At 40.1% G+C, this 27,790-nt stretch overlaps 1 protein-coding gene across 1 annotated transcript in view; it reads left to right on the top strand.

Moving 5' to 3' along the window:
- ABCC4 (ATP binding cassette subfamily C member 4 (PEL blood group)) overlaps positions 1-27,790 on the top strand; it is a 201,756-nt gene that overhangs the window by 43,693 nt on the left and 130,273 nt on the right. The window contains exons 7-12 of the mRNA XM_070942649.1: positions 6,337-6,462; positions 7,909-8,158; positions 10,235-10,339; positions 13,632-13,721; positions 23,519-23,710; positions 25,315-25,409. Of these exons, the coding sequence (XP_070798750.1) occupies positions 6,337-6,462; positions 7,909-8,158; positions 10,235-10,339; positions 13,632-13,721; positions 23,519-23,710; positions 25,315-25,409 (858 nt within the window). The remainder of the gene's footprint in view (positions 1-6,336; positions 6,463-7,908; positions 8,159-10,234; positions 10,340-13,631; positions 13,722-23,518; positions 23,711-25,314; positions 25,410-27,790) is intronic.

Raw genomic sequence — 27,790 nt, 5'->3', positions numbered from 1 at the left:
TGATTGGGGTCCTGTCCCTTCAGAATGATTAAAAAAAACCTCTTTCAACTCAGCATGGTTAATTCTTCTAGTCTGTGTTTTTTTTAAAGGTTATATACTGTCAGAGTGTTTACAGCGTGACTACTATTTTGAGACAACCCAGGAGCAAAATACAGGACACAGAGGTTTTGTCATTACAAACAGTGGTTTATATACAGGCTTCTATATACAGGCAAACAAGTGGTAGGCACATGCCAGAGAAGCAATCGTTTTTCTTCAACTCTACACGGAGAACTGCAATGCAGATACACGAGGAGAATGAGTGATACATGAGGAGAGAGAGTGATGCCCTCTAATGACCTTCTTTATATAAACAGCTTCTTAAAGGACAATAACCCTGCTGACCAGTGGTGAAATCTAAAATTTGTTACTACCGGTTCTGTGGGCATGGCTTGGTGGTGGTGGGGTAATGTGACTGGGTGGGCATGGCCAATTTTTTTTTTTACTTTTAAAACCATCTTTTCTACAACCTCTTCGGCAAAGAGATTGTAAAAAAATGCTTTTAAATGCCTCTGATGATCCCAGCTGAGTTGCCTGATCGACAGAGGCTTTTAAAAAAAAGCCTCTGCTGATCAGGCAACTCAGCTGGGATCGTCAGAGGCATTTAAAAGAAAAAAAGGTTTTTTTCTTTTAAATGCCTCTGGTGATCCAAGCTGAGTTTTTTAAAAAAGCCTCTGCCGATCAGGCAACTCAGCTTGGATTGTCAGAGGCATTTAAAAGAAAAAAAGGGTTTTTTCCCAGTTGAGCCGCGCGATCAACAGAGGCTTTTTTTTTTACTTTTAAAAGCATTTTTTTGTCCGAAGAGGTTGTAGAAAAAATGCTTTTAAAAGTAAAAAAAAGGTTTCTGATGATTGTGCGGCTCAGCTGGGCATGGGTGGGTGGGTGTGGGGGGCAGGGATTTTTGCTACCGGTTCTCCGAACCACCCGCCTCCATCGCTACCGGATCGGGCGATCTGGTCCGAACTGGGATCATTTCACCCCTGCTGCTCACTCATCTTCAGTCTTAAAGGCTGGTCAGCTTTAAATCATCATTACCCTGACATATATTTTGAACATAAAGGCTCAAAAACAGGTGTCTGCTAAATCTGGCACCGTTGGAGTAGAGATTTTCTTTAAATTTCATCTTTATTATATCTTCAAAGACATACACAAGACCCAATGTTTGTTTTTCTTCCCAAGGCAAATTACAAAGCAGAATTTTTTAAAAAAGTTACAGAAGTCGGGAAAAGGAGCATAGAAAGGGGCAGAATCAGGGGTGACATGCTCCCGGTTCGGACTGGATTGCCCGATTCGGCGATGGCGGCAGGTGGTTCGGAGAACTGGTAGCAAAAATCCCTGCCGCCCCCATGCCCAGCTGATTTGCGCGATCATCAGAGGCTTTTTTTTTTTTACTTTTAAAAGCATTTTTTCTTTGGCCGAAAAAATGCTTTTAAAAGTAAAAAAAAAAAGCCTTTGATGATCACACGGCTCAGCTGGGATCGTCAGAGCCTTTTAAAAGCTGAGTTGCCTGATCGTCAGAGCCTTTTAAAAACATTTTTTTACAACCTCTTCGGCCGAAATGCTTTTAAAAGTAAAAAAAAAAGAAAAGTTGGCCACAGTTAGCTCCTGGGCTTCTGGGGCCTGGCAGAGAACTTGCAGTGCCCATCTCAGTTCTGCCCCTTCCTCCTAGCTGGCAGGTCAGGGTTGCTTAAGAAGGCAGCCATGCCATTGGGGGCCACAGGCATTCTTCAGTCCTGTCAGTGGATTGGATTTGCTGCTGCTTCTCTCATTTGCTCCATTTCCCCAAGCGGCCATTCCCTCACCCAACAGCTGCAGAGAGCAAAAAGGCCCCAAGCAATACAACCTTGTCCTTCTGTCCTCCTCGCCCTGCTTTTTAGCCTCCTCCAGGTCTGGGAGGCTGCAAGCAGAGCAAGAGAGGAAGGGCTAGCTGATGCAGAACTATTAGTCTGTGCAGAGGTGGACATCACATACTGTAACAACCGGTTTGCCCAGCACCAGAAATGTGAGTGTGCTGCCACAGAGAGGAGGGGGGGTCAAGCTATTTTCCAATGTACAAGGAATAATGGATGCAAACTGATCAAGGAGAGATTCAACCTAGAAATAAGGAGAACAATCAACCAATGGAACAGCTTGCCTTCCGAAGTTCTGGGAGCTGGAAGCTTTCAAGAAGAGATTGGACTGCCATCTGTCAGAAATGGTGTAGGGCTATGATGGCGAACCTATGGCAGACACGCCAGCCATCGGCCCAGCCCAGCTCCACCGCACATGCGTACACCTCCCGTTAGCCAGCTGGTCTTTGGGTCTCTGCCGCGCATGCACGGGGGCGGGGCCATCCCTGATCTCCGCAGGTTCCACCCTCCGCAGGTGCATCTCCATGGCAGGAATGCAGGAGAAAGCTAGGACGCGATGGGGGTAGAAACTGCAAAGATCGGAGAAGGCACGGAAGGCAAGAAGGCAGGAGGCAGCTAGGACTCAAAGGGGGATAGAAACTGTAAAGATCGGAGAAGGCACGGAAGGCAAGAAGTCAGGAGGCAGCTAGGATTCAATGTGGGGAGAAACTAAAGATCGGAGAAGGCACGGAAAACAAGAAGGCAGGAGGCAGCTAGGACTCAAAGTGGGATAGAAACTGTAAAGATTGGAGAAGGCACGGAAGGCAAGAAGGCAGGAGGCAGCTAGGATTCAATGGGGGGAGAAACTAAAGATCGGAGAAGGCACGGAAAACAAGAAGGCAGGAGGCAGCTAGGATTCAATGGGGGGAGAAACTGTGGAGATCGCAAGTCCCCCCGTGCCCTGTTTTGGGCCTGAAAAGCCTCCTGACCAACCTGGAAGCCAAAACGGGGGCCCGGTGTGCATGCGTGGGGGGGGCGCATGCACAGGGAACATGCATGCATGTGCGGGGCACATATGCAGGGAACGTGCATGCATGTGTGGGGCGCATGCGTGGGGGGCACTCACATTGCATTTTGGGGATTGTGGCACGCGCGTGTGCATTCATGCGTGTGCGCACGTGCTTTGGGCACTTGGCACCAAAAAGGTTAACCATCACTGGTGTAGGGTCTCCTGCTTCGGTGGGGGTTAGACAAGATGACCTACAAGGTTCCTTCCAACTCTGTTATTTTGTATTCTGTACCTGATCACTGTTGAAAACATCTGGAAGGCAACTAGCTTCCAATTTAAGAGATCCCTTTCAACTGTGGACCAGTCAGTGCTATTCTTTCTTTCAAGCCCTGGACTTATGACCACAAAAGGGATGAGAACTTTGGGCGCAGTCATTAAGAGTCATCCCCAATTTACAACAGTCATTAAGTGAATCAAGTTGTTTAGCAGATCTGACTTCCCGCATTGAGTTTGCTCCTCAGAAGCCCTCAGGGAAGCTTGCAAATGGTGATCCTATGACCCGGGGCATTTTCTCTGTGCCTGGGATTCTTGTCTAAACTAACCTCTAAAGATACTATGTGTTTAATGTTCAGCCAGACTTTAGGAAAAAGGCCTTGTGATATAAAAATGGTAGATATGGTGAGATGCCAAACCTTGGACATGAAGAAGAAAATCTAGAAATGAGAGGAACATAGAACTCAGAGAAGACATGGATAATATAGGTAGTCCTGTATTAGAATGACTTAGAACCATTCATTCAGCGATCGTTCGAAGTTACAAAGGCCCTGAAAAAAGTGCCTTATGACTGTTTTTCATACAACTGTTCTAGCATCCCATTGCATCCCATTGGTCATGTGATCAAAATCTTTAAAGCTTGGCAACTGGCATGTATTTATGACCGTTGGAAGGTCACGTGATCACCTGTTGCAACCTTCTGACAAGCAAAGTCAATTGGGAAGCCAGATTAACAGTCATGTTACTAATTTAACAACTGCAAGTGCTTCGTTTAACAACTGTGGTTGTAAAACGGGGCAAAACTCATTTAACAATTGTCTCACTTAGCAAAAGAAATTTTGGGCTCAATTGTGGCCGTAAATCAAGGATTACCTGAATTTGAACGGAAGGTGGAAAATATTTCTCAATTTCCCCCCCTACAAAATAGGTTCTCGGGTCTTTCTGGGCTACTTTATACTTGTAATTGTATATAATATACAATTGTATTCCATAATTGCAAATCTTCAGATTAGAAATGTAGACTTGGGACTAGCTGTTACTTCTGCAAGTATTTCAAGGTCGAGTTTTGTGTGACTCTTAGGTCAGCCAGGCTGTGGAATGTTTTAAATTCTGTAGTAAAACAAGGATGTTTTGAGAAAGTGGAGACTTCATGTTTTTAAAGATAACAGATTATACAGTGCCCTGATTGAATTTCCATCCTCTTAGGGCATATTCTTTATGATAGTTAATTTGCCAATTCATTTAGTTATGCGATTTAAAAATGTATAACATGTTTTCATTTCAGTAGTTTCAAATTATTATGATTATTACTGCATTAGGTAATTTTATTAATATTTCCAGCATTTTGCCGAATTGTTCAGGACGGTGTGTTTGCTGTTTTATGGATGTTATCCTGCATAATCCTTGCATTTTAAGATCGAATTTAAGACTTTTCAACTTTGCACTCTTTTATCATTTTGCAGTAATCTTCTTTTTTGGTAATCAAAGTAAATATCAAAAAAAAGCAAACAAGAAAATCAATATATCTACATTTTCGTTTTTAGCTAGATGCCTACATAAAGATATTTGGTATTAAGCCTGAGATCTGGCAAATATTCATGAGCAGAATTCCAGCACTGTGAAATATTAAACTTGCTCTTCTGTTTATCTATTAAAGGACATTTCTCAATAATCCGTGACCTTCCGCACTGCAGCTAGTAGTTGATTACTTTGTTGTTGTTAGTCAGCAAGAGACAAAACATATAGAAGTATAGGGCTGAAATGGACCTTGGAGTCCAGCCCTCTGCCCAAGGCAGGAATCCTTATACCATCCTGGACAAATGGAGCAGAGTTCATAAGTTTGGAGTCTGCTCTAAAGTTATCCTTGAAGGTATATCTACTTTTAACTCCATCTATGTACTTTTCTATTATGTTACCCTTATTTATCCATCTATATACAAATTTCATAAATTCTAAATTACCGTATTTTTCGGAGTATAAGACGCATCTACCTTTTTTGGTGAGGAAAAGAAGAAAAAGAAATCTGCCTTTGCCTCTGAGCAATTTTGCCTCGTGGCAGCAAACAGCCTGCTTTACTTTCATTTTCGTTTTCAGCATAGCTTGATTATCACAAGGAATAAAAAATCTGCTCCAGCAATTACCTCTTTGCAGCAAGCAGCTGAGCCCTGCGCAAAACAGCTGAGAGAGCAAATCAGCTGAGAGTCGGGAGGCCAATCCAATCAACTTGTGCTAATTAGCCTGTGCTGAAGCTGAAAGGAGCTGTTTTTTCTTGCTGTTTGCTTGCAAGGAGGTAACTGCTGCGAGGCAGAGGCCAAAGGGTGGGGGCCAGTGGGTGGGCGGGGCTACATTTGGTGTATAAGATGCACCTAAATTTTCACCCCCTTTTAGGGGGGGTAAAAAGGTGCGTCTTATACTCCGAAAAATACGGTACATCTTATTCCATTAATCGTTTCTGGTTGTTATTGCAGTCTATTAGCTGACTGTAGTTCCTTGTTGCTATTATTAGTCTCTCATTAACTTTAAGGAGGATAGATGGTGAATAAGCAGTCATCTTTGTCCCTTGCTCACTTTCTCAGCTTTACTCCTGAGAATAGGCAAGAGGCAATAGATTCTCTTAGCTGTTTCTATTTATTCTACACTTATACACCTTCTACTACACGGGTGTCAAACTGGCAGCCTGCGGGCCAGATGCGTCACACGCAGGCCATGCCCATCCCAGCTCCACGAAGGGAAAAAAAGATCACGATACGTCACATGATGGCAACGTGATGCCACGAGTTTGACACCGGTGTTCTACTAGGATGTAATACTCCCATAGATGTCTATGGGAGTATTACATAAGGATTGGCCAGTCCCAATCCTTGCTTATGTATATCTTCACTATCTTCAGTAAGCAGTATGGCTATTAATGCTGTGTGAAAGAATCCACTAAGTTTTTTTTTCATAAGCATCTTAAGTTCATTCACAATGGGTTTTTCAGTTTTGTTCACTACACCTTTATATCTGTATTCCTTAATTTTTACTTGGGGGGGGGGGCTGCGGAAGAATGTTTTTTAATTATTGAATGTAGCACAGAAATTCTCACATTAGATAAATGAAAATGTCTGAATAATAGTCTTTATGAATTTGGAATTAGAGGTGTTTTTTTTTTTTTAAAAAGTTTATAGCTTCCTATTTCTATTTCAGGAGTAGGACTGCAGCCTTCACAGATGCAAGGATCAGGACTATGAATGAGGTTATAACTGGAATGCGGATCATAAAGATGTATGCCTGGGAAAAGTCATTTGCTGAACTTGTGAACAACATGAGAAGGTGATTTTGTATCTCACAGAAATTCTATACCCATGTTGTTGTTGTTTTATCTGATTTTAAAATAGAGGGTGGTATTTTGCAATGCAGGATTTTTTGAGTCACAACAAAAGAATCTGAGAATGTTATGGGGGTAAAGAAAACCTGTTTTCCCCTTGATCATACAGCATCTCTTCCTGTAATAAGTAAGGTTTATGGTGGCGCAGTCGTTAGAATGCAGTACTGCAGGTTAATTCTGATGACTGCCAGCGGTTTGATTCTCTCCGGTTCAAGGTTGACTCAGCCTTCCATCCTTCCGAGGTTGGTAAAATGAGGACCCAGATTGTTGGGGGCAATTGGCTGACTCTGTAAACAGCTTAGAGAGGGCTGTGAAGCACTATGAAGAGGTACATAAGTCTAAGTGCTATTGCTATTGCTACCTCAATCAACCTCCCAGGGTGCCCCAACCCCCCCACCCTCCTCATAGTCTCCACTACTCTATCCTAGTGCCTGGGCAAAGAGCTAGGGTTTCAATGGCCTTCTGGAAAGCTAAGAGGATAAAGGCTTGCCTGAGGAGAACGTTTTCCATAAGGCAGGGACAGCCATGGAAAAGGCATGCTTGCTAGGTCCCATTAAGTCCCATTAGATAGCACTGTCTCAGGGAAGGGATCTGGAGCGTGGCCATTTTATATGACCTAGTGCAGGGGTCAGCAGCCTTAAACACTCAAAGAGCCACAAAGGTCCTAACTGGAAGCCCTCGGTTCAATTCTGGAGCTGACCGGAAGTCCGGTTCCCCCACCATAAAGTCTCCTCCTAGCATGACGTCCTTTTTCCTCTACCTGTCCTAACCGAAAGCTCTATCATTGTGGAGCTAACCAGCAACAGGGAACTGCAGCAGCGGGATGGAAGAGCCATAAGCTGCTCCAGAGCCTTGGGTTGCTGACCCCTGACCTAGTGGGAGGGGCAGGGTCTCAGGAAGAGGTGGTCCTGAGTAACCTGGGCCTATGCCATGTAGGGCTTTAAAAGTGATAACAGGCACCTTGAATTGCAACCAGAAGGAAACCAAGCCAGTGGTGCTCAGTCAATAGGGGCATTACATAGGCAAACCAAGAGGTGCCCAATCCTATGTATACTGCGGCATTCTGGACCAGTTGTAACTTTTGGATGGTCTTCAAGGGCAGCTCCATGCGGAATGCACTGAAGTAATCCAAACAGGAAGTTGCTGTGCTTCCATAGCTGAGATGGAGTTGAACCTGGCTGCTTAAGGCATTGTAGAGTCGATAATGTGGTATATACGCTACTATTGTTTTGACATTTCATTGCTGATGCTGAATTGATTTTCTTTAATATTGCGGGCTTTATGGTCACTTAAAATATTTCAGATGTGCTTGGTTGAAGTGGCTTAAAAATACTTGCAATACATAAATGCGTAACGTGTTTTATCAAAATTATTAAAAAATTCAATTTCAGAAAGGAGATTTCGGTGGTTCTTAAGAGTTCTTACCTCCGTGGAATGAACTTGGCATCCTTCTTCATTGCCAGCAAAATCACAGTGTTTATGACATTCATGACCTACGTGTTGCTTGGCAATCTGATTTCAGCGAGTCGGGTGTTTGTCGCTGTCTCTCTGTATGGTGCAGTGAGGCTGACAGTCACGCTATTCTTCCCGGCGGCCATTGAGAAAGTATCTGAAGCATTGGTCAGCATTAGACGAATCAAGGTATTATCCAAAGGGGACATTCAGTTGAATTAAGTTGCAGCATTAGAAATAATTAACAAGTTGGTAGCTCATGCTTTTCCTTTCAGGCAGCCCCTGTGTCTTTTATAGCTAGAGAAAGAGAATGCATAAATATTTGCCTTATGTAATTCCCTAAGGGTAATTCTTAATTGTTGCGGATGATTAACTGCTTAGAGGTTGAATTTATGGTGCTTTTTATTGACTAAGGATGTTTAACTGAATGAGCATAAATGATTTTCAAGGTAATGGGAATAATTATGGATTAGAGACAAGAATAGGGGTACAGTTTTATCAGATAATTTGAAATACATGGAAAAATACAGAAAAAAACTACAGAATAATGTAGAATAATATAGAATAAAAAATACAGAATAACAGTGCAAGACTTTTTTAGTCACCCTTGATCAATAAACAGCAAGTAGATTCTATTGCTGAGGTCTCCTTCACTTCCATTATTTGGATCTGTAATGAAATTTATGAACAATCCCACTAAATATCTTGACCCAGACACTGTAATAAGGCATTAGAAACCTGCTAAAGAATGATGATAGCCTTTGTTCAACCCAGGAATTGCACATTTAGCACCTCTGCAAAAATTAACAAGAGAACCAGGCCTTTGACAAAACAGGTTGGAAAATCAATGCCAGGGCTACCAGAGAAAGAAAAGGTCTTGCATTTGAGAATTTCACTGTATCAGGCATTATGAGACCATTATAATACTCTGACCCTTAATGGCTTAGAATAGAAGTATAGAATAATAGAATTGAAAAGGACTTGCTTGAACAGGAGCCCTATATCATTCTAGATAAATGGCTGCCCAATGTCTTCTTGAAAACATCCAGTGATGGAGCACCCAGAACTTCTGGTGGGAAGTTGTTTTATTGATTAATTGATCTCACTGTCAGGAAATTTCTTAGTTCTAAGTTGGATCTTTCTTTAACAATCTTCCACCCATTACTTGTTTCCTGATAGTGAGAACAATTAGCCAGTGGAAGGGGTTGACTTCAGAAATTGTGGGTGCTCCATCAGTTGAGGTTTTTAAGAAGAGATTGGACAGCCATTTGTCCAGAATGATATAGGGCAATGATGGTTAACCTTTTTGGTGCCGAGTGCCCAAAGCGCTCGCATGTGTGCGCGAATGCACACACGCGTGGCCAAACCCCCAAAATGTCATGCGAGTGACCCCCGCGCATGTGCCTCACTCTCCGTGCCCCATTTTGGCTTCCAGGTTGGTGCAGGAGGCTTTCCAGGCCCAAAACGGGGTGCAGGGGGGCTGTGCGAGCCCCCCCACGCCCCGTTTTGGGCCTGGAAAGCCTCCTGCACCAACCTGCCCCCCCTGCGCATATACCCACCCCCCGCAAGTGCACAGCAGAGACCCAAAGACCAACTGGCTGGCGGGAGGCACCACATATGCGCGGTGGAGCTGGACTGAGGCGACGGCTGGCGTGCCCGCAGAGAAGGTTCTGCGTGCCACCCATGGCACGCGTGCCATAGATTCGCCATCATGGGTATAGGGTCTCCAGCTTGTACAGGGGGTTGGACTAGAAGACCTTCAAAGTCCCTTCCAACTCTGTTATTCTGTTATATATTATAGTGCAGTTCTTTAAATCTTTTTTGGTGTGCCCAGTTGAGGGTGGGATATAGTAGGTAGGATTCAGTGCCTATCTTTGCAGAAGGCTGTGTGAGGTGAAATCAGAACTGCTACTTAGATATGTGAAGTCACAGAATAAAGTTAGAAAACCACCTTTTGTTCCTGTTGATAATCAGATTTTCATTTGCTATACATGAAATATTGTAAATTATAAACTAAACTATTAGTTAACCATCGTAAATTAATAATAATATAAATCTAGATCAGAGTGTATTTATTTAAAAAGAAAGATTGACTTGGTCAGAAAATTATTAAACTCTTTTTGTAAAATTAACTCAGTTTCCCTATGGATATGCTCTTTGAATATATTGAAAGCCTTTGATTGTGTGAACGTATTTCAGCAAAAAATAAATTAGTCTTTTCTGTTTTGTGTTTATACGATCTTCTTTTTTTCCCCATTGATGCAGAACTTTCTAATCCTTGATGAAATTTCTCAGCTTACACCACAACTCAGAAGTAACATTGAAAGTCCTTTCCTTAACGTACACGATTTGACTTGCGCCTGGGACAAGGTAACTCACCTTTATTCTGAATGGCAATACAGAATTGGTCCACTTTTGCAGCCCTAGCTAAAGGATGCAAAATTTGGAGATAGTGATGGCTATCTCTGGACAAGCAGCAGTTGTTTCCCCTCTCAGGTTGTTGTTAAAAGTGCTTTTCTCCCCACTTCCAAATAAAACACATTCAGTAATACAATGAAAAATGTTGCTTTCATAACCAATATGACCTACAGCAGGCGGAATGGGACTTTTCGGCTCGAACTCTTGGTGCTGCCTGTTTCTCCACCAGGGTTTCGCCTCCACGTTATTACACCTCAGCACTTTGGGCCACGGCCCCTCCATCCCCTTCGCTGCGGCCCATTCATCACAGTATAGTTCGCGTTGGACTTTTGGGCGCAGAGGACAGTTCGAAGCTAGCCAATAAGTGCAGGGGCTCGGGGGCTTTGGGAGTAGAGCAGGGGCTGCAGTTCAGAGGGAGGCTCTGTCAGTTCGGAGCCTCTAGAGGCAGCTGAGAGCAGTGTGGAGGAGGGATCCAGCCACAAAAGATGGGGGGAGGGGGGCAGTAGAGGTTCCCAGGGCCTCTCCCTGTGGAAGAGGGGGCTGGGAGGCAGCAAAGATATTTTGTTACTAGCACTTGGGGCTCTGCCCCCCACCCCACCCCGGCCAAGAGCCGCTCGCCTGTCAGTTCAGAGCCTCTTGAGGCTGCCGAGAGCAGCGGGGTGGGGGAGGGGGGCTGTAAAGGACAAGGGATCCAGGCACAAAAGACAAGGGGAGGGGGCAGTAGAGGGCAAGGGATCCAACAGGTGGGGTTCCCAGACGTTATTATAACTAGACGTAGATTCAGACTGGAAGGGACCCCGGAGGTCTTCTAGTCCAACCCCCTGCTCTAGCAGGAGACTTTATATCATCTGAGTTATTTTGGTGCCTCTAACAGCGAGGAAAATTCCCAGAAAAGGGAAGGAGTTTACTAGGACAAGGCTAAACAGCCTCAGGTGCTTGTTAGGAGAAGGAAGGGGAGGGGTGGAAATTTCCCTATACCTGATCCTTCCTCCCTGACACCGAATGGGGAGAGAAGGGGGGGGGGGGTGGGGAGAGAGAAAGAAAGAAAGAAAAAGAGAAAGAAAGGAAAGAGATTAGATTGATAAGGCTAATGAGGAGTATTCTATCCTTTTTGCAGGAAGACACAAATCTAATTAGGAAGCCAGGATGTTATTTTATGACGTTTCTGACTGTATAAAAAGGAGTTACACCTTCTCTGAAGTGTAGCCTCCATTTAAGTTTCTTGTTTGGCATTTATGAGCTTAAATTTATTATTATTATTATTATTATTATTATTATTATTATTATTATTATTATTGTTGTTGTTGTTGTTGTTGTTGTTGTTGTTGTTGTTGTTGTTGTTGTTGTTGTTGATGGAAATGAAGAGGAGTGAGGAGCAACACTAATTCCAATCGCTTATCCTTTTCTCTTTCTCTGCTCACGTTCCTTTCCCTAAACATCCCTGGAAGAGCTAGAGCCCCAGGTCAGGGTGGAAGGTTTTTCCCTGGAATTCAACGGGGAGCTTGAAAGGAACGTGAAAGTTCCATTTTATTAGAGATGTCATATTGGCACATCTGGGAAAACCCAAATCTGAAAGCTTCCAGGTTTTCCCACCCAAAGGAAAGTTCAAGTCCCTGGCCAACACCCACATGTCCATCACATGGTCCAATCCAAACACCATCCCAACTGGAGATGCCTCCTAGTTCCAGCCTTCCAGGTGCAGGGCAATATGTCCTTGACTCTCTGAGAATGTTATTATGACTATATATAACCCTGGCTCCATACAACCTCACCTCCCAGTTTCCCCACAGTAGTAAATGTGGCAGGCCTGAAGATCCAACGAAAAAGATGGCTTCCAGGCCTGACACCTTATATACTGAGGTTCAGTCAGACATTCCTTTTAAGGTCCCAGTGGTGCAAGCATACCTTTTACAAAGCATATATTATGTTGATAGATTTTTTTTCCTGTTTTCTTTTTCTGAACCATGTTCCATATTGTATAATTATATATAAGTTACATTGCAGTTGGCTGAAAGTGGCTTGCTTCTGTTGAAGACAGGTCAAAGTGAGGAAAAACCTTGATTGTATAACTTTAATCAGAAAGTTGACTTTAAACAGAAAGTTTAAAGTCCTTAGAAGCAGTAAAAAAGGAATAAAGTGAGCTATTTTCGCCACCTTGTGGAGATTAAAGCATAAAGTTTAAGAAGGCCAGTGGCCCATTATTTCTGTCTGTCATCCTGGTGGAACAGTATTTTAGGTTTAGAAACAATGGGTTATGTTTAATACGAACCTTTACTGGAAACTTGATTATTGCTTTAAATCCAGTCAAGTTTAACATTTAGTAACATTCAAGGTACCTGGATCAAATAAAAGATGACGAGAAGTCAATATAATGGCAATAGAATGGTAATTGTTTCTTATTTCTGAACATGAATAACATTTTCTCATGCTGATTTCTTGCTGCTTATATTACTTTATGGTCTGAATAAAATTGATATTATTTCTAATTTTTCTTTGGGGTTTTCTTGTTTACAAGAGAAAGGTATGAATTAAGTATATTATCAGGTAATATGGGTGTGTGTGGTTAAGGCTCGTGTCTGTTTATTTATTCATTTATTTTGTCAAGCATGTATTAGATAACATATAAGTATAAACATGATTATTAATACATGAAATGGATATGAATAAAAGGGGACATTAGAACAGGGATGGTAGGCACATTGGTGCGCTTATGCACACCCCTTACAGACCTCTTAGGAATGGAGTGAGGTCGACAGTAGACAGTCTAAGGTTGTCTTATTTATCTTGCAAGAAGTAATTTTAATCAGACCATAAGGGAAAAAACCTATTCATTTTATAAACAATTATTAGTTTTATATCTATAAGGAATGTATATGCCATCCTGCATTTTTTAATCCCATGTGATATTTCACAGATAATTATTCTTTGGATCTTGATAGATGGGAGTGATTAAACCTTATACTTGGGGAAAGAGTAATACTCTTAAATCAGATTATTTTCTAAAATGTTATAAATTTTGTGTGGAATTCCTATAAATGTAGTCACTAGGAACCAAGATTGACGGAAGGCATAAAACAATGAATAGAGTCAATGAATGTATTTTTGTTTAGTTTTCTTCAGTTTTCTTCTATTTTTTTTTTCATAAACATGTATATTGCTTTATTTGTATTCAGTTAATGAAAGCAAATAAATAAATGCATAAATAATACACTGAAACCAAATTAATTTCTTCCCAAATGAATAGACCATGGAAATGGCAACACTTCAAGACATTTCATTTACTGTCAAACCAGGAGAATTACTCACCGTGATTGGCCCCGTAGGAGCGGGAAAGGCAAGCCTTGATTTTTTTACTATTATGTTGTCCCTTGGATGTTCATTCTGAAGCATTTGAAAACAGACATTTTGTTCCTGTTCACTCTCTGGGTTTCAATCTGTTGAGATCCAAACTTGTAGAATAGATAGAATAGAAAATATTTTTTTATTGGCCAAGTGTGATTGGACACACAAGGAATTTGTCTTGGTGCATATGCTCTGAGTGTACATAAAAGAAAAGATACGTTCCTCAAGAATCATAAGGTACAACATTTAATGATAGTCATAGGGTACAAATAAGCAATCAGGAAACAATATCAATATAAATCGTAAGGATACAAGCAACAAAATTACAGTCATACAGTCATAAGTGGAAGGAGATGGGTGGTGAGAACGATAAGAAGATTAATAGTAGTACAGATTTAGTAAATAGTTTGACAGTGTTGAGAGAATTATTTGTTTAGCAGAGTGATGGCATTCGGGAAAAACTGTTCTTGTGTCTAGTTGTTCTGGTGTGCAGTGCTCTATAGCATTGTTTTGAGGGTAGGAGTTGAAACAGTTTATGTCCAGGATGTGAGGGGTCTGTAAATATTTTCACAGCCCCCTTTTTGTATAGAGTGAGTAGGATGAGGTAACACTGGGCTTTGTCAGAACTGACCAATACTGACCTTCCCATTATCAGGTAATACGGGTGGGTGTGGTTAAGGCTCATCTCTGTCTTATCTATCTTGCTAAAATATAAATATGGAGCAGAGGGACATATTCAGGATGGCTTGTGGAAGTCACAATCTGTTGGCTCACCTAGTGAGGTAAGGTTGCAACTTGGAACAAAGGAAAATAAACGGTAAAGAACATGAATTAGTGAAAGAAATAGGAGAAGGAAAAACAGTGTATCTATACCTGTGCAACAAATAGAAAAGGAAAGAATGTAATAGATGTGACTGAAGCTAGCCCCCTCTTGTGAAATTGAGCTGAGTTAAGGAATGAATTCAGAAGAATGGATATGAGGCAGTGGTGAAATTCAATTTTTTTTACCACCGGTTCTGTGGGCATGGTTTGGTGGGCGTGGTGTGGCTTGGTGGGTGTGGCAGGGGAAGGATACTGCAAAATCCCCATTCCCTCCCCCCTCCTGGGGGAAGGATATTGCAAAATATCCATTCCCACCCCATTCTGGGACCAGCCAGAGGTGGTATTTGCCAGTGCTCTGAACTACTCAAAATTTCTGCTATCAGTTCTCCAGAACCTGCTGGATTTCACCGCTGATATGAGTTAAACATCAGTCTATTCATGAATCTGCAATGAGCAGATATGTATCTTCATTCAGACTTTTGGCAAAGCATGCCTGAAGCCACTTTTTCCTCTTTTTCTTTGTTCCTATCTGGATTGTGTTTCTCTGTCATTTTTGGTTCTGTGGGTTTTTTTTCTTTTTAAAAGTTTTTAACAATTAGCAAATTGCCCAGTGTCACTGGGAGTTGAGTAGCATATACAGGGTACCCTTAATAAATTACTATTATTATTCATTTTGAATCAAAAATCATTATGGACCTCATTGTTCATGATTAAAATACGAAAGAATTGGTGAAGAATACATAGTGATGAGACATTCTGTCATTTTTGGTGGTGTGGAGTAGATTTGGGGAAAATATGGGTGTGGAATCAAAGAAGAGAAAGAAGCTAAACTGGAAGTAATGTAATTAGAAGATGAATGGTTTTGCTTCCTGATACAAAGAGACATGTAGCAAGAATGGGTACAAAGCTACTGAGGCTTTAATGTTTAGTTTACGTGCTTTGGCAGAGTTTTGTTTGAAAGTTTTCTGCAAACAAAACTTGGGAAGTGAAATCCTGCTTCTTGCCAGTGAGTGAATCTACAAAGCAGATATTTTTTTTCTAGCCTGCAAATCATTAAAAAAAATTATGAATCTGAGAAAAATGTATTTTGATTTAGAGAAAGCATGTGATAGAGAATTTGTTGTTGTTAGTTGCAAAGTCATGTCTGACCCATTGTGACCCCATGGACAACCTTCCTCCAGGCCTTCCTGTACCATCCTCTGGAGTCCATTTAGGCTCATGCCTACTGCTTCAGTAACTCTATCCAGCCACCTCTTTCTCTGTTGTCCCATTCTTTTGCCCTCAATCTTTCCCAGCATTAGGCTCTTGTCCAGTGAGTCCTTCCTTCTCATTAAGTGGCCAATCTTCAGGTGATATAGAATAGGCTTGATCAATAGAATATTTTATGTGAATATGAAATGTTATTGCATGTGAATGGTAACTGAATGTGGTAACAAAAGTCTATTGTTAGGGAACTCAAATAATGTGGAAGAAATAAGACAAAGATGTCCCTTTGATTATTTAAAGGATCTATGAATAAATGTATAAGAAATACTCGTGGTCCCTTTCATCTCTGTTTTTCTGTGATTCTATAAGGGATGGATGTTAAGATACAAACATGTGGAAGTGAGTGGTACTTACAAAACTAGTAACGCATGATCAGTTGCAAGGAATGAATGTTTTTTGAAAGAAATGAAAATAGCTGTGCATAAGTGTGTGCTTCTGCCCTCTTAGTTATAAGAAAATGAGAGCTGAATGGCGAAAGAAATATAAAAGTAAATTAAGTGCTGTGAAATGTGTATATGGGGTAATATAAGAAAAGAAAGGATCGAGAGTAGAATCAAGAACCATATAGTATCACATTATTTTGTTCTGTGAATTATTCAAGACCTGCCTGTTCTCCTAGGTGTTGAGTATAGAGTGACTTTGGAGTGCCTTTTAGGGGTTTTTAAAATTTGTTTTACTTTGGTTATATTTGGTTTTTGTATTTTGCTCTTCTGGACACTTGAATTCTTTTTTTTTTTTTAAATAGTTGTAAGTTGCCCAGAGTCAGCTGAAAGTTGGACTGCTTCTAAATTAAACAATAAACACATGGGATTCAAAATGAATGGGTGATGAAAGAACGTTGTGATTGAATACAAAAGTGAAGGATCAATATATGTATTTTGAAATGGTTTGGTCATAACAAATAGAAACAGACTGAATATACGAAGGGAGAGTGCATGGCCTAAGAAAGGAAAGAGCAACCAAACTCTGGTTGGATGGAGTCAAAAAAAGGGACTTGAATAATTTAAAAGGATAAAATATTCTTGAAGGACATCAGGACAGGAGAACTAAAGATAGTTTACAGGAATAGAAAGGTATAGAGTAATGAATTATTTGATACATACTAAATCACTTCCATTTCCTTCTCTTAAGGTTTTAAAAATCCCCATTATATTTGCTAGTTAATTCAAGAATGGAATCCAATAAATAATCTGTGAGATGTAAATGCCTTATTCCCTAATGTATAAATAATGTATATATGGGACATCGGGGGTTAACTTATTCTTTGGTTCCTAATGTATTCATAATTCACCACTCCCATTCTTGGCTCCACCCCTTGTATATATAAGGAGCCACCTTTACCATTTTCCTAGCTTCTATCTGTGAATATTCAGTGAATATAGAATGCCTGTTATAATTAAAGAGAAATATATTTAAACCTCTAACTCTTATTATCATTATTGAGTCTGATCCTGAAAATATTGCAACAAGCTGGTAGCAGAGGATGGTTAATTGACTCAATAAATACTTAAAGATGTCTAAGAAAGATAGGCCCAACACCAGGGCCTACAGCAAAGAAATAGAAACTGAACAAGAAATAATCAACGAATCCACAAACGCGATTTCGAGAGAATCCGAAGAATACACCACTGAAGAAGAAGAACTAATAAATGAAAATAATGACCAGGAGGAAATCGAAATAGAAAATAACGAACTCAGGTCAGAGATATTAAAACTATTAAAAAGCCAGAAGAATGATGAAAGCCTCATCGCGAATCTCCAAGAAATGCTGAAAAACAGCGGAGCAGCGAGAGAGAAAAACATTGCTAAAGAGAAACCCAAAGACCAAAAAACTGTGAGTGATATGACTACAGAGAAAGTCGTTATGAAAAAGAAAAGATGTGATCCCGCGCGAAATTTTGAATGGCAGCCATCTTGGTTCCAACAAGCCTCCAAAGTGAGCGAAGCAGAGCCAATCAAAATGCTCAGTTCAAAATTTCTGGCGCGAAAAACGTTATCAGACAACGAAAGCGAAAAGGAAGATTCAAACTCTTCAGAAGAACCAGAATCAGAAAGCGAAGACGACTTAACGAAATCCCAAGTAAAGTCAGCAATGAAGACGCTTTTTGCTGCATTTGGGCCAAAATTAAAAATTTCCAAAGCGACAACGAAGAAGCTAGAGAACAAGCCGATACCTCAAGACCTGCACGCTCCCATCCTGACTTCGAGAGCGACGACGCCCGAGCCCAGAGAGCCATGTCGATTCCGCCCTACACCGCAGACCGGATCAAGTACCAACGCACACAAAAGAAAGAAAAGAGCAGTCGCCGCCATCAAAACTCCTAAAACCGAGCCAGAAACCGACTCGTCTGAAGAGGAGCGGAGCGAGCGAGCTGCAATGGAGAGAACCTTCCACGACGACGCCAAAGAAGAAATGAGCAACGCGCATGTGCGAAACTACGTAGACGGTCCGGAAAGACTTGAACTGGCCAGAGAACCGCGCAGACTCGTTGCGAGCATCCCCATGCCGTTTTGCAATTTCCTGCACTTGCGAGACCACGGACTACCTCAGGTTGTAAGTAATGGACAAAATAATGTGGGAAACTTACCCAGTGACTTCCCAAAACTTAGAGTTGATGGCATTAATTTGCAAGAATGGTATCAACAGCTCCAGGTTGTCTTTATGAAAGAAAATTTGCTATTCTTTATCACTAGTCCTCCAAGAAGACCTTGGACTTTAAAAATAGATTGTTTACATCATAGAGCATTTTTCTTAATAATATCTAGCGTGTCTCCTGCAATGTATCATAGCATCAAACCAAACCTAACTGTTTCAGAAATAATTCAATGCATGTTTAATCTGTTTCACAGCGATAGTGTAGCTACCACTACAAGAATGTCTAAGGATTTCTTTTCTTCCAGAGTAAAACCAGGGGTTTCCATAAGTGAGCATTTGATATCTCTAAACAAAATAAGAGCTGAGCTGCATTTGAGGGGGGAAGTGATTTCAGATCAAACAATGAAAAGTGTTATTATCAATTCACTTGATTCATCATGGGATAGTTTTATGTCACACTTAGACACCATCAATCTAGGATATTTATCCATAGAAAGTCTATCTAACAAATTGATAGCAGAAGACAATTCAAGAAAAAATCGTTCCAGCAATCACACAGAACACAAATCTTTTAGGAAGGTAGCTTTCCAGGAAAAATACAATGAAGCTTTTAAATGCCATAATTGTGGGTCCAGGGAACACAATAGAAGAGACTGTCCCAAAATCTCAAAGGAGAGACATAGGTCAGAGTATAGGAGCAAATACAATTATAGACAGTCTTCCACAGATAGACATAAATATAGAAGCCCACCAAATTACAGAGATAGTAGAGGGGGTAGAGAAAATTCAAAAGAGAGAAAATCTGGTTCACTGAATGGACTAAATAAACAAGACAGCACTAAAACACAACAAAATGAGAACAATAATTGGCTTATTGATTCTGGGGCAACCAACCACACCACTAATAACAAAAATATATTGTCTTCATTTACAGAAGATAAATTTGTAATAAAGGTAGCTAATCAAGAAAAGGTTCAAGTATTAGGCAGAGGAAATGTGACCTTGCCTGGCCTAGGAAAAATAGAGGGGGTATTGTTAATTCCAGAAATACCTCATAACATACTAAGTGCCATAAAACTAAGCAGAGATTCTGACATCAATATAGTTTTCTCAAAGGGGAAAGCAACTTTAGAGAAGGACAAAACAAATGTAGGCACTGTGATGATTAAAGGAGGCCTACCCTATCTAATAACAAAAGAAAGATGGTTACATAACATTGATTCAAATATGGAAGATTGTATTGAGGCAGATGATGAAAATGTTAGTAACAGTGACAATGATGAATGTAAAATATCTCATGATCACGCAAATACACACAATGAGAAGAAACCAAGAATAGGTAAACCAATTCATGATGAGTGTGCTCACATCTTGCATAGGAAGTTAGGACATGCAAGTTTTCCTGTAGTACAAAAAATGACTGAACACGCAGAAGGTGTCAAAATAAAAAATTGTGAAAATTATTTGGAATGCTCAGTATGTAAATCCACTAAACTAAAAACTAGTCCCAGACCAAAAAAATCCAACAGATCAACAAACAAAATTTTTGACTTAGTACATATGGACCTAGTTGGTCCATTAACTCCATCAATCACTTATAGAAAACGTTACTTCCTAACAATAGTAGACGATTACAGTCGCTATGGTTTTGTTTACACATTAAAACACAAGGATGAAACCTTTCAGAAATTTAAGGAATTCTACAAACGCATAGAAACACAACATAATATCAGAATAAAACAAATTATGACAGATAGGGGATGTGAATTCATGTCTAAAGAATTCTCCCAATGGTTAAAGGATAGAGGAATGCTACATTTCACGTCTAGTCCATTTTCTGCGTTCCAAAACGGGATTGCAGAGAGAAAGAATTCCACACTACAAACCATGATTAGGTGCACATTAGAGGATGCTGGTTTAGGCAAACAATTTTGGTCAGAGGCCTTACATTATTCAAATTACACTCAAAATAGAACCTGGTCCAGTATTGTGAATAAAACACCATATGAGGTGATGTATAATAGGAAACCCAAATTAGCACACATGCACATATTTGGAGTCACTGCAGACGTACACATACCTAAGCAGTTGAGAAGAAAGGGAGAAAACGTATCCAGAAGATTAAGATTTATGGGATATGAAACTGGCACCAAAGGGTACAGATTCATTGATAATAATAACAAATTTATAGTCTCCAGAACAGCTGTGTTCCATGAACAGGCCAATTGGTCTAAATTACATCTTAATGAAATATTTCCAAATAAATGCAAAGATACAAAATCTTGTGAGGAAGGGACAATAGAAAATCAAAATATCAACAAAAATAAAAACAAAACCAAAACTTGGACAAATAGTCAGCACAAAATAAAGACAGACACATTAACAAAAAAGGAAGCAAGATATTTGCATGATAACCATAGCAAACCCGAAAGAGCTATTAGAAACAATAGAAATCAAGTACCAAATAAATACAGAGATTACATAATGCATATGGATGGTGAACAAATGACACCTAATACATATGAGGAAGTATTAAAACTCCCTCGTGAAGAAAAGGAAAAATGGGAACTAGCTATGAAAAAAGAGATGGAAAGTTTGCAAGGATTAAATGTGTTTACACCTGCGATTGCACCTAAAGATAAAACGATTATAGGTACCAGGTGGATTTATAAAATTAAGAATCTAGAAGGAGGCAATACTCTATACAAAGCTAGATTGGTTGCACAAGGTTATGCACAAAAATATCCGGAGGACTACACTGACACATACTCCCCCACAGTGAGAACAGAGAGTGTTAAAACAGCTCTAGTAGTGGCATCTGCACTCAATCTTGATGTATTTCAATATGACATACAGACTGCGTATTTACACGCAAAACTAGATAAGGAAATATATGTAAGAGCACCATACAGTCAATACACTAATAAGAATGAAATTTGGCTATTGAACAAGAGTCTATACGGATTAAAGCAATCTGGCAAAAGATGGTACGATTGCTTGGTAAAAGTACTTAAGACCATGGATTTCAACGCTACCACTGCTGATAACTGTTTCTTTGTAAAAAAGAGTGATGATCATATTGAATTTGTATTAATTTATGTAGATGATATTTTATATATAGGAAAACACAAGGAGAGAAGAGAAACCTTTGTAAATAAGCTAAACGAACATTTCTCGTTGAAATCTCTAGGTAAGGTAAACAAATACCTTGGTGTACAAATTAACAAAACTAGAAGGGGATTCAAACTTACTCAGAAAGATAAAATCATTGAACTTCTGAACAAATGCAATTTAAACAATGCCAAACCCTGTGACACTTCTATGCAAACTGATTTCCTTAGAAACACTGATGAATCTTCCCCTGAATTCAAGGATAATACATTTTATAGATCAGTCATAGGTTCACTTCTTTATATATCTAATTGGACCAGGCCAGATATTGCATTACCACTCAACTTATTGTCAAGATATGTTAGCAAACCAACAATGTATCATTGGGAAGCAGTCAAAAGAATTCTAAGATATCTGAAAAGTACATTAGACTTTTGCTTAGTATTAGAACCTAGTAATGATAAAGAACCAAAACTTACATGTTACGCAGATGCGGATTGGGCTAGAGATATATCATGCAGAAAGAGCACTTCTGGTTATATTTTTCTATTAAATGACTGTCCAGTTTACTGGTACACTGGTAAACAAGAACTGGTAGCCACTTCGACCACAGAAGCGGAATATGTTTGTTTGTCCAAAGCTGCAAATAACCTTGTATGGTTTAATGATTTGATTTCAGATGTTTGGAAAAAACCTGCTTTGCCTTTTGTTATGCATGAAGATAATAAAGCAGCCATTGAAATATCCAGATCCGATGCCATTGGACAAAGGTCCAGGCATATAGATATAAAATTTAAGCATGTGAGACAATTGTCTCAAGATGGATTTATCAAAGCAGTGCATTGTGATACCTCTGAACAATTAGCTGACATATTGACGAAGCCTTTACCTTCTAAACAGCACAAATATTTAACATCAAAATTATATGTCTTATATTGTCCTGAATCTGAATGTAATTGGTGTTGTATAGCGAACCGGCATTTAGAGGGGGATTTGTGAGATGTAAATGCCTTATTCCCTAATGTATAAATAATGTATATATGGGACATCGGGGGTTAACTTATTCTTTGGTTCCTAATGTATTCATAATTCACCACTCCCATTCTTGGCTCCACCCCTTGTATATATAAGGAGCCACCTTTACCATTTTCCTAGCTTCTATCTGTGAATATTCAGTGAATATAGAATGCCTGTTATAATTAAAGAGAAATATATTTAAACCTCTAACTCTTATTATCATTATTGAGTCTGATCCTGAAAATATTGCAACATAATCCATATCAGAGTAGCTAAAAAGCAGCTATGAGTCAATTTCTTTAAAAAAAATGTTTTTGAAATTTTTGCTGTAACAAATATTTGTCCGTATTACAGCTGTTGTGTTATCAAATGCTTTTCACTATCCATAAATGAATATCCTTTTTTATTTTATCATCCTAAAGCCCATTTTGGCATAAAGTACCAGAATGGGTTAGCTGACTAGATACAAATAAAACAATTAGCCAACTCCAATTAGGTTCACATAGAAATTAGTATTAGCTACTATTAATCCCATATTGCATCTATTGAGCCATGGTGGCGCAGTGGTTAGATTGCAGTACTGCACGCTACTACTGCTGCCTGCTGGCTGCCTGCAATTTGGCAGTTCAAATCTCACCAGGCTCAAGGTTGACTCAGCCTTTCATCCTTCTGAGGCGGGTAAAATGAGGACCCAAATTCTTGGAGGCAATATGCTGACTCTGTAAACCGCTTAGAGAGGGCTGTAAAGCACTGTAAAGTGGTATATAAGTCTAAGTGCTATTGCTATTGCAGATATGGAAGGAGAAAGCACAAAGGTCCATAAGATGACACAAAGAGAAAACCAAGGAGACCTTTAGTTCTGGTTATACTAATAAATTGTGCTTACATGTAAAAAGGATGGAAAGTCTTAGGTGTGTTGTGGACATCAGTATTTATAATTTTAACCTGTCCCCCCCCCCCCCAACCTATGCTTCTAGTCTTCACTCTTGAGTGCTGTCCTGGGTGAGCTGTCTACAATCAAAGGTTTTATGGATGTCCAAGGAAAAATAGCTTATGTTTCTCAGCAACCCTGGGTGTTTTCTGGCACAGTAAGAAATAACATACTCTTTGGAAAAGAATATCGAAAGGAAAAATATGAGAAGGTTTTAAGAGTCTGTGCTCTTAAAAAAGTAAGTTCTACATCTTTAAATACATTTTGAGTTGAACATCTTGTTTTTCATTTTTTGACAATGAAAATTGGCAAAGCATTATGCATAGAAAATTACAGGTTCCTCATGGAAGCCTCATTGCCTTTGGATTCCCAAAAACCAGCCCAACATCCAAAATAAAACAATGTTTTAAGAATTGATAAAATGCCAGTGAAATATAGGACATCATGCATTGTGCAAAATAGCTCCATGTTTAATTGTAATTTAAATTGGCTGGATCCATAAATAATTATGCAGACAGGGCCTTTTTGGGATGAGGCCCCATTTAATTTTAAATGAGGGGTCAGGGCAGCACTCTTAAAGCAGCTGAACAGAGAACATCACAAAATTTGACTTGATTTAATTTAATTTAATTTTAATTGAATTTAATGAAATGTAACGACTCATAATATATATGTGTTTACTAAGTTTTTCCCCATTGCCGTATTAAAATTTTCAACTCGGGGATAATTTTTGTTGTATTCCCTGTTGTAATACTTCAAGATTTATCTATGTTCCATTTAAAAGGCATAAAATAAATCCTAGAAGAAAATAATTCAGGTTAGAACATCTTTCACATTCCCTACTTGTGAGAGTGAAGACAGAAATTGCAATGGATATTTCGTTCCTAAAAATGCCATTGGCTTCTTAAGGTAGCATTGTGTTTCAGAGAATGTCCTTCAGGACATTTCAACTTTATCTTTGATTTGGCAGGTGTGATCTAGGACATTAAAATAGATTGCCAAGAGACAGATAATTTTGTTTGGCAACTTGAAAAATATTATGCATCAAATCCAGGACATGGCATTTGATGATGTCACTGTCAGGCTGAAGATGGATGAAAAGCAGACAGTTTAAAACCTTTTGCAAAACACATTTTCTAAAAATGCAGTTGGTCACTTCTTTAATAATCTTGTTTTGCCTTATGAAAACTGCCCATCATTTCCTAAAATTCATATTTAATTTGTAGTGGTTTATAAATTGTATAAACACACTTCTTTGGAGAGTGAAAATCTTACCAAGCAATTCTGATTAACGAGTTCTCCTTTTGAACAGAACGGATGCATAGTAATAATATTTACGATGGTTCTCAAACAGTGGTGGGTTCCTCCCGGTTTGGTCCGGTTCGGCTGAGCCGGTAGTGGTGACGATATGATGTCACCGAACCGGTTCTCCCCCCCGCCCTCCCACCCCCCCACCCCCCAATGTTATTCTTACCTTTTATTTGGTCCCACCCCCAATCTATTGCTGCCTCCTGAGTCCCAGCTGATGACTAGAGGGAAAAAAACTGTTTAAACTCTTGCTGCGGGGCTTCAAAGGGCCGTCCTACAGCTGATCAGTGTTAAAAGCAAACAAATGAGTCTGGTCGTAAGTGCGAGGACTGGTCGTAAGTGCAAGGATCTTCCAGAAATGACTCAGACCAGCTAGCCACGCCCATCTAGTCACATGACCTCCAAGCCACACCCACAAAATAAGCCACACCCACAAAACCGGTAGTAAAAAAATTTAGAACCCACCCCTGTTCTCAAATCATTAAAATGACAAATGCAAACATTTTTATTTGAATAATACTCTGTTATTGATAGGATATGGAGCAGCTGGAAGATGGAGACCTAACAATGGTTGGAGACAGAGGAGCTACTTTGAGCGGTGGACAAAAAGCCAGGATTAATCTTGCTAGGTAAAGTGGGCTTGAATTTTATGAGACCATCATGAATCTGCAGATATCAATTAAATACCCAATGCATTTGGTGAAACTAAAATCTAAATTATGTACATTTCAAGGTCACCTGTAAAAATTTAAAATTGCATCAATTAGTGATAACAAAGTAATGACAGAAATCAAGCTGTTGAAATCAAAATCCTAACACCAAACAATGCTACATATTACAGGTAGTCCTCAACTTACGTTCATTTAGTGACCATTCAAAGTTACAACGACACTGAAAAAATTGACATTTTTCACAGTTACAACCTTTGTAGCATCCCCATGACCATGTGATCAAAATTCAGATGGTGGCAACTGGTTCATACTTATAACCATTGCAGTGTCCGGAGGTCATGTGAGCTGATCCCCTTTTGCAGCCTTTTGACAAGCAAAGTCAGTGGGGAAGTCTGATTCACTTAACAACCGGGTCACTAACTTCTTAACTGCAGCGATTCACTTAACAACTGTGGCAAGAAAGGTCCTAAAATAGGGCAAAACTCACTTAACAAATGTCTCACCTAACAACCGAAATTTTAGGCTCAGTTGTGATTGTAAGTCGAGGACTACCTGTAGTGATTTAGACATTTGCAAAAAGAGACATTTTAATATGCCTTTATAAAAGCCAGCATGGTAGCTAGTATGGAGCAGGGGTGAAATCCAGTAGGTTCTGACAGGTTTTGGAGAACCGATAACAGAAATTTTGAGTAGTTTGGAGAACCGGCAAATACCACCTCTGGCTGGCCCCAGAGTGGGGTGAGAAGGGAGGTTTTGCAATATCCTTCCCCCAGGAGTGGGGAAGGAATAGGGATTTTGCAGTAACCTTCCCTTGGAGTGGAGTGGGAATGGAGATTTTGCAGTATCCTCCCTCTGCCACCCCCACCGAGCCACCCCCACCAAGCCACACCATGCCTACTAAGCCACGCCCACAGAACCAGTAGTAAAAAAAATTGGATTTCACCACTGGTATGGAGTTCTATTCTCCCTTATTCTCCACAAAATACAAATACTATTATAGCTTTAGTGAAAGAGAAGATCTTCAAAGTGAAATAAATGATCTTTCAGGTGATCAGATGTTGGATGTTTATAGGACTTTGAATTAGAAATTGATAGCTAATGGAGAGGTTTCACAGTGGGTGATGAGTTGGCAGTGTTGTTCCACCCTTTAAACTAGAAGGCATATTTTTTCTGGATTCAGCTTCTAAACATCCAAGTGCCTAGTACAAATTTTGCAACCTTTTGACAAGCAAAGTCAATGGTTCACTTAATAACCGGGTTACTAACTTATTAACCATAGTGATTCACTTAACAGCTGTGGCAAGAATGGTCGTAAAAATGGGGCAAACATTGCTTAACAATGATCACGTGATCACGCCACTTAACAACAATTCTGATGGGATTCAGGATTTTACCAATATTGTATTTCTTATTTTATCTACCCTCATTTGTTTTTGAATGCGATTGTCTAAAGTTAAAATGGAAGATTGGCATTTTGTCTTTTTTTTTTAATTTTAAATTTTAAAATCATCTTAAAGCCGTAACGATCAGGAAATGACATTATCACATTTATTTCTGATTTCTAATCTTTTTCTTAGTCATACATAAGGCCATTGATTGTAGGATTCTCTGGCCGGAAGCTTCCATGCTGCCACTCTAACGCAGCGGGGCAAACGTTTCCAGCTTGGTGGCCCAGCCTGGAGTGGGGAGGAGGGGCATGTGTGTGGCAGGCATACATTCATGCACACAGCTCCATTTGTGCGAGTGGTGTGCGCATGTCCTCCACTCGCATAAATGGAGCTTCACACGGCCCGGTTTCAAACAGGCCTTGGAATTGGGGACCCCCTGCTCTAACTGATTTATTTGACAAGGATGCCAGGCAAGGTATCTCCCTCAAAAGTATGTGAGGGCAGCAGTAATGACCCAATAGCTGCACTGGGCGGGAAAGTGGAAACAAAGTTAGATGAGAGACCCCACCTTTCATTGTTTGGATCCTGCTGCTAAAAACACACACGCTTGTTTTAGAAGCAACCTAATTTTTCCTTAAGGGACGTGGTGGCTCAGTGGCTAAGATGCTGAGCTTGTCGATCAAAAGGTCGGCAGTTCAGCGGTTCGAATCCCTAGTGCTGCGTAACGGAGTGAGCTCCCGTTACTTGTCCCAGCTTCTGCCAACCTAGGAGTTAGAAACCACGTGAAAAATGCAAGTCATCACCTTTGGCGGGAAGGTAACAGCATTCCGTGCACCTTTGGGGTTTAGTCATGCTGGCCACATGACCACGGAGACGTCTTCAGACAGCGCTGGCTCTTCAGCTTTGAAACGGAGATGAGCACTGCCCCCTAGAGTCAGGAACGACTAGCAC

This window comes from Pituophis catenifer, unplaced genomic scaffold (genome assembly GCF_029215685.1).
Source record: "Pituophis catenifer annectens isolate HBS135680 unplaced genomic scaffold, rPitCat1.0.hap2 SCAF_4, whole genome shotgun sequence".
Classification (NCBI taxonomy): domain Eukaryota; kingdom Metazoa; phylum Chordata; class Lepidosauria; order Squamata; family Colubridae; genus Pituophis; species Pituophis catenifer.
This window is presented reverse-complemented; position numbering and strand designations above follow the sequence as displayed.